General features: G+C 35.1%; 1 protein-coding gene across 6 annotated transcripts in view; it reads right to left on the reverse strand.

Annotated features, from left to right (window-relative positions):
• LRBA (LPS responsive beige-like anchor protein) overlaps positions 1-18349 on the reverse strand; it is a 518726-nt gene that overhangs the window by 331677 nt on the left and 168700 nt on the right. For all 6 annotated transcript variants that reach the window (XM_036424850.2, XM_036424848.2, XM_036424851.2 and 3 more), the window contains one exon: positions 17005-17069. In XM_036424850.2, the coding sequence (XP_036280743.1) occupies positions 17005-17069 (65 nt within the window). The remainder of the gene's footprint in view (positions 1-17004; positions 17070-18349) is intronic.

The following is an 18349-nucleotide window of genomic DNA, read 5'->3' on the forward strand; positions in this document are numbered from 1 at the left end:
TAAAAGATATAACGTTACAGAATATTTTTAACAATATGACCACAAACTTGATTTTTATATATATATATATATACATATATATATATGTGTGTGTGTGTGTATATATGTGTATGTATGTGTATATATATATATATATATATATATATATATATATATATATATATGTTATCCACTGAAAAATAAACCCTTTTTTCGGGTAAATATGGAAGATACAGAAAAAAAGCAAATGTGGGATAACAAAGAATTCTGTAATGATTTTCAAAGGAAATCATACAAAATATGTTCTCTGACAAAGAACTAAACTATAAAAAAATTAACAGGACAAAATATTTAAAAAGTAGCCCTTTGTGCAAAGAGATTCTACATAGGCCCCCAACTTTCCCAACTGTCTCCTAGCCACTTTAGAAGTTAATGCAATGTCTTATCTATGACTTGGGGGTAAGGTAAGTAGGGTATTCTTTCAAATGCTAATAAACAGTACACATTCAGGCATTACAGATAAAAGCAATCCCTAGTGCAATTTAAAAACTGCTAATGAATAACTTCCTATGACTCTACAGATGGAGATGGCAAGGGCTTTTAAGAGTGCCAATGTGAAATACTGGTTGGTGCTTCTCAGTTTCTCTCTAGAGACCAAAAACCGCATCGTGAATTTAACATCAATGTATTGCCTCACAGCACTCAAACATTAATTGATTAGTCAATGGTACACCATTTTCCCAGTCACCAAACAAGCAACCTCAAAGTTATTCTAGTCTACTCCCTCTTCTCTACCATCTTCCTTCAAAAGCTCCTAATCAATGAGCAAATATTGCCAGTAATTCCTCTGCAATATTTCTAGATTTAATTAATGCTATTTCACAGCTCATGTCCTAATAAGAAGCAAGCCTTAGTCAGTTCATCCACAGTATGACTGAAAAAGTCTTTTGGAGTACTTACTCTGACCTTTTAACATATTTCTCCACATTTCCCTCTGTCTTTTAAATAGCTCTCAAATACTTGTTCACCTCTACTATGCTATTATAAAGACGAGACTAAGCACTAGAGATGAGCTTTCCTTACAGTGGACTTGGAAAGAAAGAGAATATGATGTGGTCCTTTCCAGCTTTAAACTCTAATATAAATGCTGTAGTGAACACACTGTAAGGTGACCTCCTTTTGCGTTCAACCCAGGCAGAATATGGACATGCTTCCAGGAACAGGTTACTTTGCACAGCAAAGGTGATGGGATAGCCACTCTTATGATATGCTCCATTATAAGGCTCTGCGTTAGCCAGCCTTGAAAAGTAAGCCACCTTGTGACCAGAAGCTAAGGTAGCCTCTAGGAGCTGAGATCGAATCCTGATGATAGCCAGTAAGAAAATGGGGACCTCAGCTCTACAAGTGAATGGAACTGAATTCTGCCAATAACCACATGAGTTTAAAAGAGGACTCCAAGCTCCAGAGAGAAACACAGCTTGGCTAGCACCTGAAAAACTCTAAAGAGGGGATTCAGTTGAGCTGCACCCAGACACCTGACACATAGACATTGTAAGATAATGTGTGTTGTCTTAAGCTGCAACCTTCGTGGTAATGTATAGTATGAAAGAGTCATAGTATGCAAACCTGTTCGTTTTAATTAATGGTGCACCATTATTATACAGAGGATTTCTGTGGATGGAACATACCATAATTTATTAAACTAGTCCCTTATTCAGAGATTATTCTGCCCCAACTCTGACTACTAAAATCATTGCTAATAATTCCAGTTACTGAAGCTAGAAATGAGTCATATATGACTCTCCCATCCTTGGCATCCAATAGACTAAGTACTGTGTATTCTATCTCTGCAATAACTCTAGAAGCTGTTTCTGTAATATTTTCCAGTACCCTGCAGGCACCCAGCATCATTTTCTACAATTACTACAATAGCCTCCAATCAAGCTTCTTTCCAATTGTCTTTTTAGTCTAGCCAATGCTCCACTGGATCATTTTTCTAAAATGAAAAATCTTATTATTGCTGCATACTTTAAAAAAATTTTAACTACCTTCCAATGATCTACAGAAGAATACATCTGAAGAAACCCAAAAGACTAAAGACTAATTCAAAAAATACATACACCCCTATCCTATGTCCATTAGGATAGAGGTGTATGTATTTGTGTTAAAAAAGCACTGCATACTTGCCTCGGTATTTACAATGGCCAATATCTGGAAGCAGTCCAGTGTCCATCAGTAGATGAGTGGGTAAAAAGCTGTGGTACATTTACACAATGGAGTTAAAAATTTTGCACAGCTTATAAACCAGCCTCAAATTTGCTGCTCCTTTTTTACTCTAAGGCTGATTTCTCAAACACTGCACACTGTACTTTTGCACCTCTTTGCATCTGTTCCTACTAGTCTCTCAGCCAGGAATGACCTCACTTCTAATTCCATCTTGCCTATCTTACTCATCCTTCAAAAGCAAAACTCAAAAGTCACCTAAATAAAACCTTTTCAGACCCTACATCTGTTTCCCTCCACAGAACTAATCCCCCACCAAGGGGCTTATGCCTTTTCTGTGGTAGTTACCATGTTGTATCATTCTGTATGACACCATTTCAATTATGTATTTACAAATCTGTCTTCCATTCCAGATTGCACCAACCTAGTATAATTTATTCTTATATCTCCAGACCATAGAACAGTGCCTGAATATTGCTGGGGGTCCAGCAGTGCTTTTTTAACACTAGCTTATGCCAAGCAATTCTAGACTACTATATGTGAAAAACATACAAGATGCACAAAACTATCCACAGGGGGTTTACAATCTAAATATAAGAATGCTATCCTATATAACAATTCTTAATAGGTTTTGCAACCCTATATAATAAAAGGCTACTATGCAAATCAACTGAACTATGCAAATCAGCAGAATGACCAGTTGCTATGATGTGCACTGACCACCAGGGGGCAGATGCTCAATGCAGGAGCTGCCCCTAGTGGTCAGTGCACTCCCACACAGGGTGTGCCGCTCAGCCAGAAGCTGGGCTCACAGCTGGTAAGTGCAGTGGCGGTGGCGGGAGCCTCTCCCACCTCCACTGCATGCAGGTTGTAAGGAGCGGGGGGCCCTGGACTATGAGAGCCCTGGGCTGCAAGAGGGATGTCCGGCAGGTGGACATCCCCCAAGGGGTCCAGGACTGCAAGAGGGCGCAGGCCTGGCTGAGGGACCCCTCCCAGAGCATGAATCTCACGCATCGGGACTCTAGTCTAATATAAGAAGTTAGAACCACATGCAAATAGAAGGTTATGAAGTTTTGATACATTCTTAAAACATTTCATTCTCTTACCTTCTTTAACATGAAATGGAACTTTCCCAGTTTTCCTTTGACTTAGTAGCTGCTTTACTTCTCCTTTCCTGCTACCTTCTGTTCTGTATTACCTCCAAATGTTAGGCATCCCAGAGATCAGTTCTGTGCCCTTTCCTCAAACTAAATTATATAAGCCATTCCGTGATTATTAAATCTAACCTATTACTATTGATTCCTATAAACCTAACCCTGTTCTTGGTTCCCTGCACTTTCAATTCACACAGCCAATTATCCAACTAAATTTATCACTTGGATACTCAGTGGGCATTTGAAATTTAGTATTTCTAAACAGAATGCTTGATTCTATCTACCTACTCTCAATAAAACCTCTTCCCCTATCCCAACCTCACTTTTTCTCACTTCTTTAAATAGCAATTAAATCCCTATGATTAATCCTTGATTTATCTTTCCTATGATTAATTAACCCTACGATTAATCCTTGATTTATCTTTCCCTTACCTTCAAATGCAATTCATGAAGGCAAGTTCTACTGCTTTAACTCTTAAATATATCACCTATCTCTCTACTTATCCCCATCACCATAATTATCACCCAAGTCTAAGATATCTTCATCTCCTGCCTGAAATATTTCAATAGTATCTTTATTGATTTTTCTGTACCCATTCTTCCCCATATACTGACTCTATCACAATTCATTTGTTTAAAAACATTAAGTCATGCAGTGGGGGAAACTGGATATCCACATGCAAAAGCATGAAGTTGAACCCTTGAGTAGAAAAAATAACTCAAATGATTTAAAGATCTATATATAATACTTATAAAAAACTCTTAGAAGAAAACATAGGAGGAAAACTTCATAACCTTTGATTTGGCAATGATTTTTGGATATGACACCCAGGTCACAAGCAAAAATGAAAAAGACGACAAACTGGACTACATATAAAACTTGTGTGCATCCAAGTATATGATTAACCAAGTAAAAAGGTATTCCATGGAATGGGAGAAAATATTTACAAACCATATACCTGATAAGGGGTTAATATCAAGTATATACAAAGATCTCCTACAACTCAACAACAAAATAAACAACCTGATTCAAAACTGAGCAAAGTACTGAACAGATACTTTTTCAAAGAAAAAACGGCTAATAAGCATAAGGTCAATTCTTAGGGCACATACCCAGGTTGCAAGTTTGATCTCCAGTGGGGGCGAACACGGGAGACAATTGATCAATGATACTCTCTTTCTAACCCTTACTTTCTATATAAAATCAATAACATCTTCTTCTGTGAGGATTTTTAAAAATACACACACATAAAAAATATAAAATTAGTGTTGGTAAGAATATGGAGAAATTGAAAACCTTATACACTACTGGTGGGAGTGTAAAACTGTGCAACTGTTAGGGAAAGCAGTACAGGAGTTTCCAAAAAAAAATTAAGATATAATCCATATATGGATGATATGTAGATCATATGATCAAGCAAGTCCACTTCTAGGTATAGAGCCAAAAGAACAGAAAGCAGGAACTTGCAGCACAATAATTACTCATAATATCCAAAAGGTGAAAGCAACCCAATGTCCAGTGATATATACATACTACAATAGAATATCATTTAGCTTTTAAAATAGGAAAATTCTGACATGGGCTACAATATGGATGAAATTTGAACATGTGACACTAAGTAAAAAAATTCAGATACAAAAGGACAAATACTGCACGATTCCACTAATATTAAGAACCTGGAAGAGTCAAACTCATAGAGACAGAAAGTATAATGGTGATTGCCAGAGGCTAGGAGGGATCAGGGAGGAATAGGTAATTATTTAATGGGTACAGAGTGTTAGTTTTGCAAGATGAAATGAGTTCTGGAGATGGATGGTAATAATGATACAAAACAATGGGAGTATATTTAATGTCACTGAACTCTATACATTCAAAAGGTTAAAGGGGCCCTGGCAGTTTGCTCAGTGGTTAGAACGTTGGCCCATGGACAGAAGAGTCTCACGTTAGATTCTCAGTCAAGGGCCAGAACCCTGGCCAAAGGGGCATGTGTGGGAGGCAACCAATCAATGTGTTTCTCTCGCTTCAATGTTTCTTTCTCCTCCATTGATGTTTATCTCTCTTCCCTCCCTCCTTTTCACTGTCTGAAAAATTAATGGAAAAATATTCTTGGGTGAGTATTAAAAAAAATAAATGCTCAAAAGATAAATTTTACGTTTTATATTTAAATTTTTATATTTAAAAGTATTTAGTTAAAAATAATTAAAAATTTAAAAATAAACAGTTAAATGCCACAATAAAAAATATCAAAAAAACATAAATCATATAATCCCACTCCTCTGCTTCAGATTGCGATATATTCTTACCACAAAAGACTTAAATCCAAATTTCTTACCACAGCTTACAAGGCCCCATTGTGATCTGAAACCCCAATACTTCTGACATTTCTGAAAGTCTCACTCTCTCCCATACTCATTTTGCTCCAGCCACTCTGGCCTTTTGTTTCAATAGTATACAAATACTATTCTCTACTCGAGGACTTTATTCTTGCTATTTCTTCCCCTTAAAACATTGTGACCTATCTCAAACTAGTTAGCAACTTCTCTTCATTCAAAGAAATTATCTATTCACAAATCTTTTGTGGAAACTCTATAAGCTTTCCTCTCTTCACTCTTATGTCACCCTGTTTTCTTCTAAACGTGAATTACTATCTGAATCACCTTATGTGTTCATTAACTTATTATTTATCCTCTCCTTATTCACACCCAGAGCAGTACCTGGCATAAGAAAACAATTAAAAAAAAATAGGTTATAAAACGAATGCTAGAAAGCGAGTGCCAAAACCACTCCCAATCTATTCTTTTGTTGTTTCTTTACAGTTAGAATTTTAATTTCCTTAGGATCAAATTCAATCTTCTTTCTCTCTAATGCATATTCTGCAATTCTATAGTATGAATATCTTATTTTATGTCAATATTTACCTAATGCTAATTGTATATACACCATATATTATACTTGTTTATACAGTGTTATAGAAATTCTATCCAATTGCTATGTGTATTTCTCTATTTCCCTATCAGACAGACCACGACTAATTAAGGAAAGACATATTTTGCTCATTTGTCTTTTTAAATCCACCATAGTAACTAAGATGTACTGTTCAGGTAGACTGTACTCAATCTTTTTTTTTTTTTTTAATATGTTTTTATATTCTTTTAAAGACTGAAAAGGATAGGGAGAGGGAAATATACATGAGAGAGAAACACTGTTCGGCTGCCTCCTACACACCCCCTACTGGGATCAAGCCTACAACCCAGGTATGTACCCTGACTAGGAATCTAAACAGTGACATCTTGGTTCATCGATCAGTGCTCAACCACTGAGCCATACTAGTTGGGCAATTGCTATTTGATAAATGGATGGCTTGTGACAATGCTTGAAAGTAAGTAGTCTCTACATTTATCTAAGTAAATGAAAGCAAAACTAGAGCTTTCAGGTCAAACATAACTATATCAGAAATTTAAGTTTGAAACATTTTCACTGCATAATACAAAATATTACTATCCAATCTTATCTAAAAGGATATTATAAAATTGGAATAAAGTATATATAAAGTATTTAATATTACTTCCAAAGAAGAATGGAAGCATATACATTTTTTCTTCAGAATTCACAAAATGCTTTTAATCCAGTATTTCAGAAGTTCCTGGCTACACAGTTCCCATTTATTTTAACATACACAAATATGAATTTTATTTTCATTATGAAAAATATAAAACTGAGGTGATATATCTAAATAAATTATTTTGCTTTTCAAAGAGTTTAATTTTTCCATCTATATGTATATTTTCCTAAATATACAAATCATACATATTTAGTCATGGTAATTTATGAAATAGTGGTGAAAACTATTCTCTCAAAAAAATTAAAGATAAATTAGACTTAAATTTTAAGTATAATAAGCAATCTCAAAATATTAGGTTTACTCTATAATAAATTATGTCTCTAAATGCAAGGCACAAAATGATGCTCATATTTTAATATTAAGCAGAAAATTATGTATAATTTATACCTACAGTGCTAGAAGGGGGGAAAAAATGCTTGTGTCAGCCCTGGAAAACAAACAGCCCTATCAAGTGACCAACTAGAAAAGATTCATGCTAGAGGCCCAATAAATAACAGTAATGATGACAACCATCTCCCATAACTACATTACAGCCCATTGTCCACATCTGATTATACTAGTCTAGACCTTGGATAAGCACATACACACATTTTCACCAAGAGCTTTCCAATATTATTGCTCTGTTTCCTGGGCTTTCTGTGACCCCCATTAGCAGCAACTGTCAGGTTTTCTCTACTAAACATCTTCACCACTGATAGGGTGCAGAAAAGTGGTAACGTTTCCCCCCCAACAACTCAGAATATGAAAACAATGTTCCTGAATTGGCAATCCTTATAACATTATAATTTCTTCAGAATTTATTACAGAGAATAGTTACAAACCAAATCAGAGAGGGGGAAAAATGTTTCTGAAGTCTTCCTTCAGTAATATGACAGCTACTAAACCTTGCCTCTCAGCTGATATCTCCATTTATTAATATAGTCTTTATTCTAATTCTCCATGCAATTATCTCCTTGCTCACATTTCTTTGCCTCCCTCCCCCAACATGTACATACATGCATATTGAATAATTCAATATCCCCAAAATCCTTAAATATTTCTCCTTTCTGAGTAAAAACTCTCTGTAACAAGTTTGAGTAGGAGATACAAAGAGCTTAACATCATGGAAGACACCAGCCTGAAGCCTTATAAAGTACAGACTGGGCCAAAACCGGTTTGGTTCAAAGGATAAGAGTGTCGGCCTGCAAACTGAAAGGTCCCAGGTTCGATTCCAGTCAAGGGCATGTACTTTGGTTGCGGGCACATCCCCAGTACCGGGTGTGCAGGAGGTAGCTGGTCAATGTTTCTCTCTCATCGATGTTTCTGGCACTCTATCCCTCTCCCTTACTCTCTATAAAAAAAAAAAAAAAAAATCAATAAAATGTATTTTTTTTTAAAAAGAAAGAAAAAAAGAAAGAACAAATGAACAGACTGGTAGTCAACAAAAGAATTAAAAATAAAAAACTTTTCCCAATTATTTAGCAGGCTGCATACAAATTTAAAACCAATCAAGGTATTTCCTACTTTAAAACTACCCTAGGTGCTACCTACTTCTTGTGGAAATCAATTTCCTTTATCGGGGAGATCACAATGTGTCTGTACACTTCACTACAGTTGGAATGGAAATAGCAAATACTCCATAAAGTTATTTCTTATGGAAATATAAGAGCTCAGTAATATAAAATTTAAATTTAACATAAATTCCACAGCCCAACATCAAGCTATTTTTCCAAACGTACTTTGCACAACAACCTTTAGTTGTGTAGTTTAAAACAACAACTCATAGTAGTAGTGAGGGTAGAATGGATTAAGAGTTTGCAAGTTGGCATGCTCTGAATGAAATTCTTAGGACTATGAAAGAATTTATTCTCAAGGATCCTACATAATAAAAGCCTAATATGCAAATTAACTGAATAGTGGAACGACTGGTCACTATGATGTGCACCAGGGGGCAGACGCTCAACGCAAGAGTGCCCACAGGTCCCAGGCCGGCCAAAGCAGGTGCCAGCAGGGTCCCTGATTGCCCCGTTGGTCACCCCACAGATCAGCCCTGATCGCCAGCCAGGCCCAAGGACCCTACCAGTGGACGAATTTCATGCACCAGGCCTCTACTGTGTATATAAAGAAGGAGATGAGAGTTTTATGTAGAAAAAAAGGAAAAGAAAGAAAGAAAGAAAGAAAGAAAGAAAGAAAGAAAGAAAGAAAGAAAGAAAGAAAGAAAGAAAGAAAGAAAAGAGAAATGGCTTTCCTTACTCACACCTGGAATACAGCTTATAATTTTTGTTACAACATACCTATTACCTGTACTTAAAGGGGTAAATTTTACATTGTTTATTTTTGTTTCCTGTAACTGCTTTTGCCTCTTCCCTATTTGGTTGCATTTCATAGAACTCATCTTTTTAGATCCCATCTTAACCATCTTATTTGGATTATAACATTGTACCTATTCTCGGACCTCTCTCCATTTTTCTCCTAGCAATTAACACCATTTGACATAATATAAACTTTTGACTACTTCATTGCCTATGACAATTTAAATGAACTCTATCAGGAAGAATATCTATTCTGTCCATTTGTAAATTCCTAAAGCTCAAAACATTGCCGGTGTGCACGAAAGTTTTCTGAATGAATGAAGTGAACTAACTGTTTTCATTTTATTTTCATTTAACTCTTCTCAAAGTTCAGTTTTCTTTCTTTTTCTTTTTTTTTCTTTTTTTGACCACTAATTCAGCATCCTTTTTAAATTATTTTTATTTAACACAGTAAAGATTCCATTTATATATAATTTTAAAATGTGTAAGGTTATCAAACTTCTATACACACATAAGCATATTATTCTACAGCATGCTCAGTTCATACCACCTTCTTCCAAAAGTTATACTTTGCCCTTGCTAAGAAAGATTGAACATGAAATACTAAATCCAACCCTAAAATTTTTAGGGAGTTAAAAATTTCAATGTAACTGCAGTACCATTGCTTCACACCAAACAGAACAAAATAGGCCTAAGAAGTAACCACAGAAAATTAAGATCAACATAGAAAATTAAAGAGGATCCAAGATGGCGGCTTAAATAAACACACTTAAACTGCTGCTGTGCACAACAATTTCAAAACTACAACTAAAAGACAAAACGTCTATCACCCAGAACTACTGGCTGAGTGGAAACTCTACAACTAGACTGAAAGAGAAAGGAGCATTTGGGGCACAAGCACTGAAAAACTTAGGTATGGGGACATCAGCACACAATATGGGCTGGCAGCAGATCCCGGCTGGCGGAGGGCATTGCTTTCTTCAACCAGAAGAGAGACAAGCTCCCAATCTCTCTGAAATCCAGTTTCTGGAAAGAAGCTGGACTATCTGCCATCGGGTTGGAAAGTGAGGGTGGCTTGCTTGCAGAGCTGCGCACAAGAATAATTGTTTGCTGTGCTGGGACACAAGATGTTGGGACGTGGTCAGAGAGGCAGAGAAGGCTGACTGGCAGAGAAGGCTGTTTGCCACACCCTAGCCTACTGATGCCCTGAGACTCCGCCCCTCACAATCTACAAACACACCAAAGCTCCAAGCAGCAGCTTTTGCATATGAATGGCCTTCTCTATTGCAGTTCAACCTAGCAAACTTGCAACCTGGTGCAGACAACTCCAAACCCTCCAAGCTCCAAGCAGGGAGGAGAGGACTGTGGTTCTCGCTTTAGCTCCTGCAGGGTGGCCTCAGACAGTAGCTCAACTGCACCCCATTGGAGATCCAGAAGCCAGTGTATCTAATGGTCAGTGTGAGACATCAGACTTCAACTCCTCACATCCATAAGTGACACATTCAGGAGGCAGACTGAATGAGCACCAAAGCCCCACTGAAACAAGGCCTGCACCACAAGCGTGTCTCCAGCGCAGCAATTCTTCCATTTAGACACAGTGGGTCCTCAGCCAATTGACCTGGAGGTCAATACCTCTCAGCGTATCAACAGCAATCAAGGCTTAACTACACCAAGACTTTGCACTCACCCACAAAGGGGTGTACCAAGAGCAACCACCTCGGTGAGTGGGGAAGCTGAGCTACTGGCCCTATAGGTTACCTACCACACAAAGCCACTCCATCAACACAGGGAGGCAACCAAAATATGGAGACACAGAAGCATGTCACAAATGGGAGAGATGGAGGAAAGTAAACTACTGGATGACACAGAGTTCAGAATCATACAATATTTATAAGGTTACTCAAAAATCTTCTAAAAACCACTGAGAAACTTGAAGAGACCTTCAAGGATCTTAATGAAAATACCAAAAAAATGGAAAAGGACCAGTCAGAAATTACACATACACTGTCTGAAATAAAGAATATACAGAAACTCAACTATAGATCAACGTACTCCAAGAGTCAAACCAAAGATTTGGAATATGAGGAAGCAAAAAACACCCAAAAAGAGAGGCAGAAAGAAAGAAGAACCCAAAAGTGTGAGGATAGTGTAAGGAGCCTCCGGGACAGCTTTAAGCATACCAACATCCGGATTTTTGTGGTGCCAGAAAAGGGAGAATAGGATATTGAAGGCCTATTAAAAGAAATAATGACAGAAAACTTTCCCTACCTGGTGAAAGAAATAGACTTATAAGTTCAGGAAGCACACAGAACCCCAAACAAGAGGAATCCAAAGAGGACCACACCAAGACACATCATAATTAAAATGACAAGAGCAAAAGACAAAGAGAGAATCTTGAAAGCAGCAAGAGAAAAAGTTACCTATAAGGGAGTATCCATATGACTGTCAGCTGATTTCTCAACAGAAACTATGCAGGCCAGAAGGGAGTGTTAAGAAATATTCGAAGTGATGAACAGTAAGAATCTACAACCAAGATTACTCTACCCCACAAAGCTATCATTCATAATTGAAGGTCAGATAAAGAGCTTCACAGACAAGAAAAAGCTAAAGGAGTTCATCACCACCAAACCAGGATTACATGAAATTCTGAAAGGTATTCTTTAAGAAGAGGAAGAAGAAAAAAGTAAAGGTAAAAACTATGAACAAAAAGATATCAAATACATACCAACCAACAAGTGAATCTAAAAATCAAATGAATAAAAAAATCTGAAGAATGCGCCGAAATTGGTTTGGCTCAGTGGATAGAGCATCGGCCTGTGGTCTGAAAGGTCCCAGGTTTGATTCTGGTCAAGGGCATGTACACTGGTCAAGGGCACATCCCAGTAGGAGGCAGCTGATTGATGTTTCTCTCTCATCGATGTTTCTAACTCTCTATCCCTCTTCCTTCCTCTCTAAAAAAATCAATAAAAATGTTTTTTTTTTAATCTGAAGAATAGAATGGACTGGTGAATATAATAGAATCAGGGACATAGAAAGGGAGTGGACTGACAATTCTCAGGAGGAAGGAGGTCTGAGGGGTGCAGGAAAACATTGGACAAAAATCTTACACCTATGGATGAAGACAGTGGCAAGGGCTAGGGCATGAGGTAGGTTGGGGAATCAGGTGGAGGAGAGCTATTGGGGGAAGGGAGAGAGGAACACCTGTAATAATCTGAATAAAAATTTATTATTAAATAAATAAATAAATAAATCACTAAAAAAAAGATAGAAAATTAAAAGTGAAAAGTATCCATGGCCAATATGGCTCATTTGGTATGGTGTTGTCCTATGCAGGGAAGGCTGCTAGTTCATTCTCTATCAGGCCACATGCCCCAGTTGTGGGCTTGATCCTGGGTAACAGGCAGCTGATCAATGGTTTGCTCTCACTTTGATATTTGTCTTTCTCTCCTTCCCTCTCTCTCTCTCCCTTACTGTCTCTAAAACATAATAAGAAATCTTCTTTTTAAGTGAAAAGTAATTTGACCATATAACTGGTTTAAAAGCAGATACATGAAAAAAAATAAAGAAAACAGATTTATCCTAATTAAGAGAAAATTCAAGTCCTCTTTGATAAGCTATTAATCTTTCCAAAATACTACGCATTATTTTAAATAGTTTAGTCTTTAAGAAGAAAGAATATAGCACATACCTCGTTCTAAAGAACCCACACAAACTTCAAATATCAATTAAAAATAGAGATGAAAACAAACTCTGAAAAATCTTTGAAACAATGACCTCTTATTCTACTATTAAAAAAAAATAGTTAATATCTAAACAACTGCTTATCAGATTTAAATTTTCCCTATAAATTACCTTAAATAATATGAAGAAGAAAAAAATGTAACCAGAAAGCAAATGACACTTTAAGGAACACTCCAGAGTATCTAAGACACATACTCTACTTCAATTCAGATTTCATCTTTGGTTGGATCAGCTACGATTAAATCCTAGCCACACTGTTTTCCTAACTGCAACAAATACCTTTGTCTTTTACCAAAATATAACCCGGATAATGGTAAAGGGGGTCAGAATAAAATGTTTTACCCTGCCTCCCTCCCTCCTTCTCCTTCTTCATTTTCCCTTTCATTCCCCCTTCTACTCACTTATTCCACAGACATGTATTAGGAATCTATGATATTTAGAGTGAAGGAAAATGCTAGAGCTACTAAACGAATGCTTAGGAAGTAGCAGTGCAACTTAAACAGTTGAATATTGAAGAGACATACAAATATGTTAGTACTAGAAACTTTATATCTTTTATGAGGGCTATTTACATATTCAGATACAAGTCTGAATTATTACTATTGTATAATAAGCAGATACCAATGATCCCCAGAGGATGATGAAAGCAATGTGACCAGCAGTATGTGGTATAATCTGCTCTTTCTATACTTTTCAAGGATGGGGGTGGGGAGGAGCCATAATAACAGATTTAAGAGTAAAATCCTAGGAAGATATGATATTCTCAAAAGGTATTTTTAGCAAACTATATCCAATACTATAATTATAGTTCACTTTATAATTATTTATATGATCAACAAGGTATAAAATTCAAGATGAGAATCAGTATCTTAAATTTTTAACAATTATTATATCTTTAAACTAGTTTCACACTTTCTACTACTTTCCTAAATTTTAACATCAAAAATTTTAAACTTTGGCCGAAACCAGTTTGGCTCAGTGGTAGAGCGTCGGTCTGTGGACTGAAAGGTCCCAGGTTCAATTCCAGTCAAGGGCATGTACATTGGTTGCAGGCACATCCCCGGTAGGGGGTGTGCAAGAGGCAGCTGGTCGATGTTCACATGCCCCAGTTGTGGGCTTGATGGACGTTTGTAGCTCTCTATCTCTCTCCCTTCCTCTCTGTAAAAAAAATCAATAAAAAATATATTTTTTTTAAAAAAAAATTTTAAACTTTGATTAGCCAATAAAATATAACTGAGGAGAAAAATTAAGAAATTGCATAAAAATAAAGACAGGCAACTCCATGTATTCCATGACATTTTAAGCTATGAAAAATTTATTTGCAGAGATTATGCACAGATTTTTCAGAATTCCAGGCTAAAAGAACAAAAACAGGACAACCTAAATACAATATATAAAATATACAGGATGATTTCTATTTATCCAATGCATTTTTCCTTATAAATAAGTCAAACAAGTGAAGTTATAAGACTTTGTAATACTCATAGAGCATCTGCATGACCACAACATCAGGAGTTTAAGATGCTCTAAAATATATTTGTTGGGTAGGTGTCAGGCAAGATGGCGAGAAGAAAGTCTACCTATCAGCTGTGTCTTTTTCTACTGGCAAAATTAACACAGATATTGAGATACTGAAGTTTTAAGAAGATATGTCAAAAAGCCACTAAGAATAGTAGGAATACGAAAAAAGGCAAAATATAAAATCTAAACATTATCCAAATGAGAAAAGACTTTTAAGATTCATTGATAATGAATTAAAAAATGTAAGCAACAGCCTGGCTGGGATTAAGTCCAGTAGCTGAACACTGCAAACTACTTCACTAATACATCCATCACTATGTAAACTCATTTAACCTGACTATAAGATTCCCGGTCAGGGCACATCCTGTGTTGTGGGCTGGATTCCTAGTAGGAGGCAGCCTCTCATCATTGATGTTTCTATACTTTTCTCCCTATCCCTTCCTCTGTCTCAAATCAATAAAAAACATACTTTTAAAATATATATATATGCAACAGTTAATTGTAATTAGTATAATTAAATTCAGTTTTCAATTAAACACATTTTTAAAGTGAAGAAAAAGGCAATCAATATAAAATAAATTAAGTACACAAATAAATAAGCTGAAGCCCAGTATGCATAATAATCTAATCTACCATACTTGAATTTACTGTAGTACTGAATCTTCAGGTTTCATTTAAGAAGGTTAAGACAATGGTAATAAGTGACTTTCCTAATAATGTGGGATGTTCTAAAAGATGTTTTGATATTCTTTAAATAATATAAAACTGTTTAAAAAAACTTGTGCTTTTTGGAAAAAAATAAAACTCTTTGAGATCAATTAGTTGTATACATACACACACACACACACACACACACACATTTTTGATGTTGTTAATCTTCACTTGAGCATATTTTTTCCATTTGTTTGTTTGAGAGACTGGAAGAGAGAGAGAGAGGAAAGGGGAAGAGAGAAAAACATCAATTTGAAAGAGACACATAGACAGGTTGCTTCTCGTAAACACCCCAACTGGGGCTAGGGTTCAAATCTGCAACCCAGATACATAACCTTAACAGGGAATCAAAACCAAGATTCTTTGGTGTGTGAGCCAACACTCTAACCACTTAGCCAATTGCTTATATATTTAAAATAGAGATGACAGTGACAATAAGTTTTAATTATCATAAAACAAAATTATGAATCAGAAAAGCAATGTTCTTGCTAAAAAATGTGAAAATTTAATTTTTTTACTTGAATCTATTATATGTATGTAGTTAACTTCTATCCTGACAAAAATTGTTAGTCTATGTAATTGCTTCTGTCTTGGTAAAAATTGTCAAAGAAATATTATGTGATTATGTTATTGATTACTGATTATTTTATCTCTATACATAATGTTTGCATGACAATATCAATATATGAACTAAAAAAATAACAAAACACTGTATTTACAAATAAAGTACCATATCAATTAAACAGGTAAGTTAAAAGAAACATTTCTATCAAATAACAATTACTTATGTCTGACCTAAGTAATTGTTTTGCTAATGATACCCATCAAATCCAATAAACCTTATGCTATAGGCTCAGTCTGTAGAGGTCTTTATGTTATTTACACTAATAAAACATTAATCAAGGACCACATTTATAGCAACTACTCTATAAATGAGGTCATGGCAGGTCAGACTTACATAATAAGAAAAAAAAGGTTGGTCTCTGCAGTGAAAAGAAAACCCCTTATTACTTATTCTTCTAGCCCATGGGATTAAGTCCAGTAGTTGAATACTGGAAACTACTTCACTAATACATCCATCGCTATGTAAACTTATTTAACCTCAATGTATTGGATATTTATACAATGCAAGACAAATCCACTGATTTAAAAATAAATCTTTAAACTGTTTCTTTAAAATATAGTCTACCTTCGAGAGAGATAATGAAAATTCCAGACACTGCCTCAACTATTTCATTAATGAATGCTAGTTTTCTTTCCACCACTATTTATTTCTTACATTTACTTAAAAGACAAAGGCTAAGTACTTTCTATAGGCTAAGTATTAAAATAAAGAAGACAATTTCGAACCACAGGAGGATAACAAATCTACACAAAGCAAGCACTGGCAAGAAAACAGAAAAAGAGTATTAGCTAACCTATAATCACAAATGACATTAAAACACGTTATTCAAATAACTGTTTCCCCAATAAGAATCAGTTATTCTTATATTCTGTATAAGGATATTTGTGATTACCATAAGAGAATTCATATTTTCACAAAATACAAAAATGTCTTATTGTAAAATTTTTTATCTATTATATATATTTTCTTTTCTCTTGGTAAAAATCCTCAAAGAAATACCATGACTACTATGAAGATTATCCATATACTTTACTGACTGCAAAAATAAAAAATATAGTAACAAAAAATTATCACTTTCAATGGCAGAAGTACAGTAATATTGTAAAGTAAAATATAAAAGATATAAAGTAGATTACCTTCCCTCATTGACAAGTTCAATAAAAGCCAGGCCTGCATTCTTCTGAATAGAATTCTGCCACTCCTAAAAAAACAAAACAAAACAAAACAAAAAAACAGCAGAAAAAAGCTGAACAAATTTCACTCAGTAAATTATTTCTTTAAAACAACAACTATAAAAAAATCACACATTTTAATTTTATACCTTAAATTTAAAGGAAAAGTTGTGTCAAACATGCTGCCTAACCAATGCAACCCTATGAACACATGAACAGTTGACATTAAAAAGTAAAATAAACAAGTTAGCAAAAATTTGATTCTATATAAACAAAATAAGGCTATCTAGTTATTTTGCCCTTTTCGTTCTATAACATCACTAATATTACTTAAATCATTGGGAGTTGGGAAGGAAGAAAGGAAGACAGCAAAGACAACCAAAGACAGAGGTTTTGATTCTGCTCTTTAAGAAAAAAGATGCATCACCCCAAATAAGGGAAGCACATAGTTATGAAGTAAATAAACATAGCAAATAGTAGTAAATAAACATAATGTAAAAACTGATGCTTAATGATTGGGAAAAAGACAAGAAAAATTCATGTATTTGGCTAGACAATTATGAGCTGGAAAACTATAGTTACTATTCTATAAATTAGCAAAAGAGAATCTAAATATATTAGCTATATTCTTTGTGAATAGATTATTCACTAAAAAGCCAACCAGTAGGATGTGTACAAATAAATTTTTCTAATTCTTATATCAAAACACATAAGTGTTAATAAAACCAGTGTAGGCATACCTGAACTGAAATATAGTTGGATTTGAGAAATACCAATGCATGTATGTGTGTATATCTGTGCATGTGTCTCAAGAGACACATGTATGTATATATTTTTTTCCAGAATTAGAAAAATATACAGAATCTTTAAGTTTCTTAACACTAAGGAGGCACTTATAACCTACCTACATGATCTCCCTTAATTGATCTTTTTCTGTTCTTTTATAAGGCTCAAAACAACTGACAAGGTAGGTTACTTACCATTGCAACCATAAACTATATTCATTTTTCTAATTTAATACCTTCATGATTTTTAAATTCCATGTAATTTCACCCCAATGACTGCTCTGTTTTATGCCAAAATCCTTCTTTTACCTCCCTAGCCTTATCCTTTCTTTTCTAGATTATCTTTTTATCTCCAATTTTGTATTACAGTACTTCCTTGTATGTTCTGTAAACCCAAGTGTAACTCTCAGGACTAAAACAGCTATAAGCCCCAATTTTATTACAGGATACCAGTTCATGAATAGTGTCAGTAAAAACATACTAACAGAATATAGATAGTAGAATGGAAATTAGATACAAAGTCA

The sequence above is a fragment of the Pipistrellus kuhlii genome, unplaced genomic scaffold, assembly GCF_014108245.1.
Source record: "Pipistrellus kuhlii isolate mPipKuh1 unplaced genomic scaffold, mPipKuh1.p scaffold_m20_p_8, whole genome shotgun sequence".
Taxonomy (NCBI): domain Eukaryota; kingdom Metazoa; phylum Chordata; class Mammalia; order Chiroptera; family Vespertilionidae; genus Pipistrellus; species Pipistrellus kuhlii.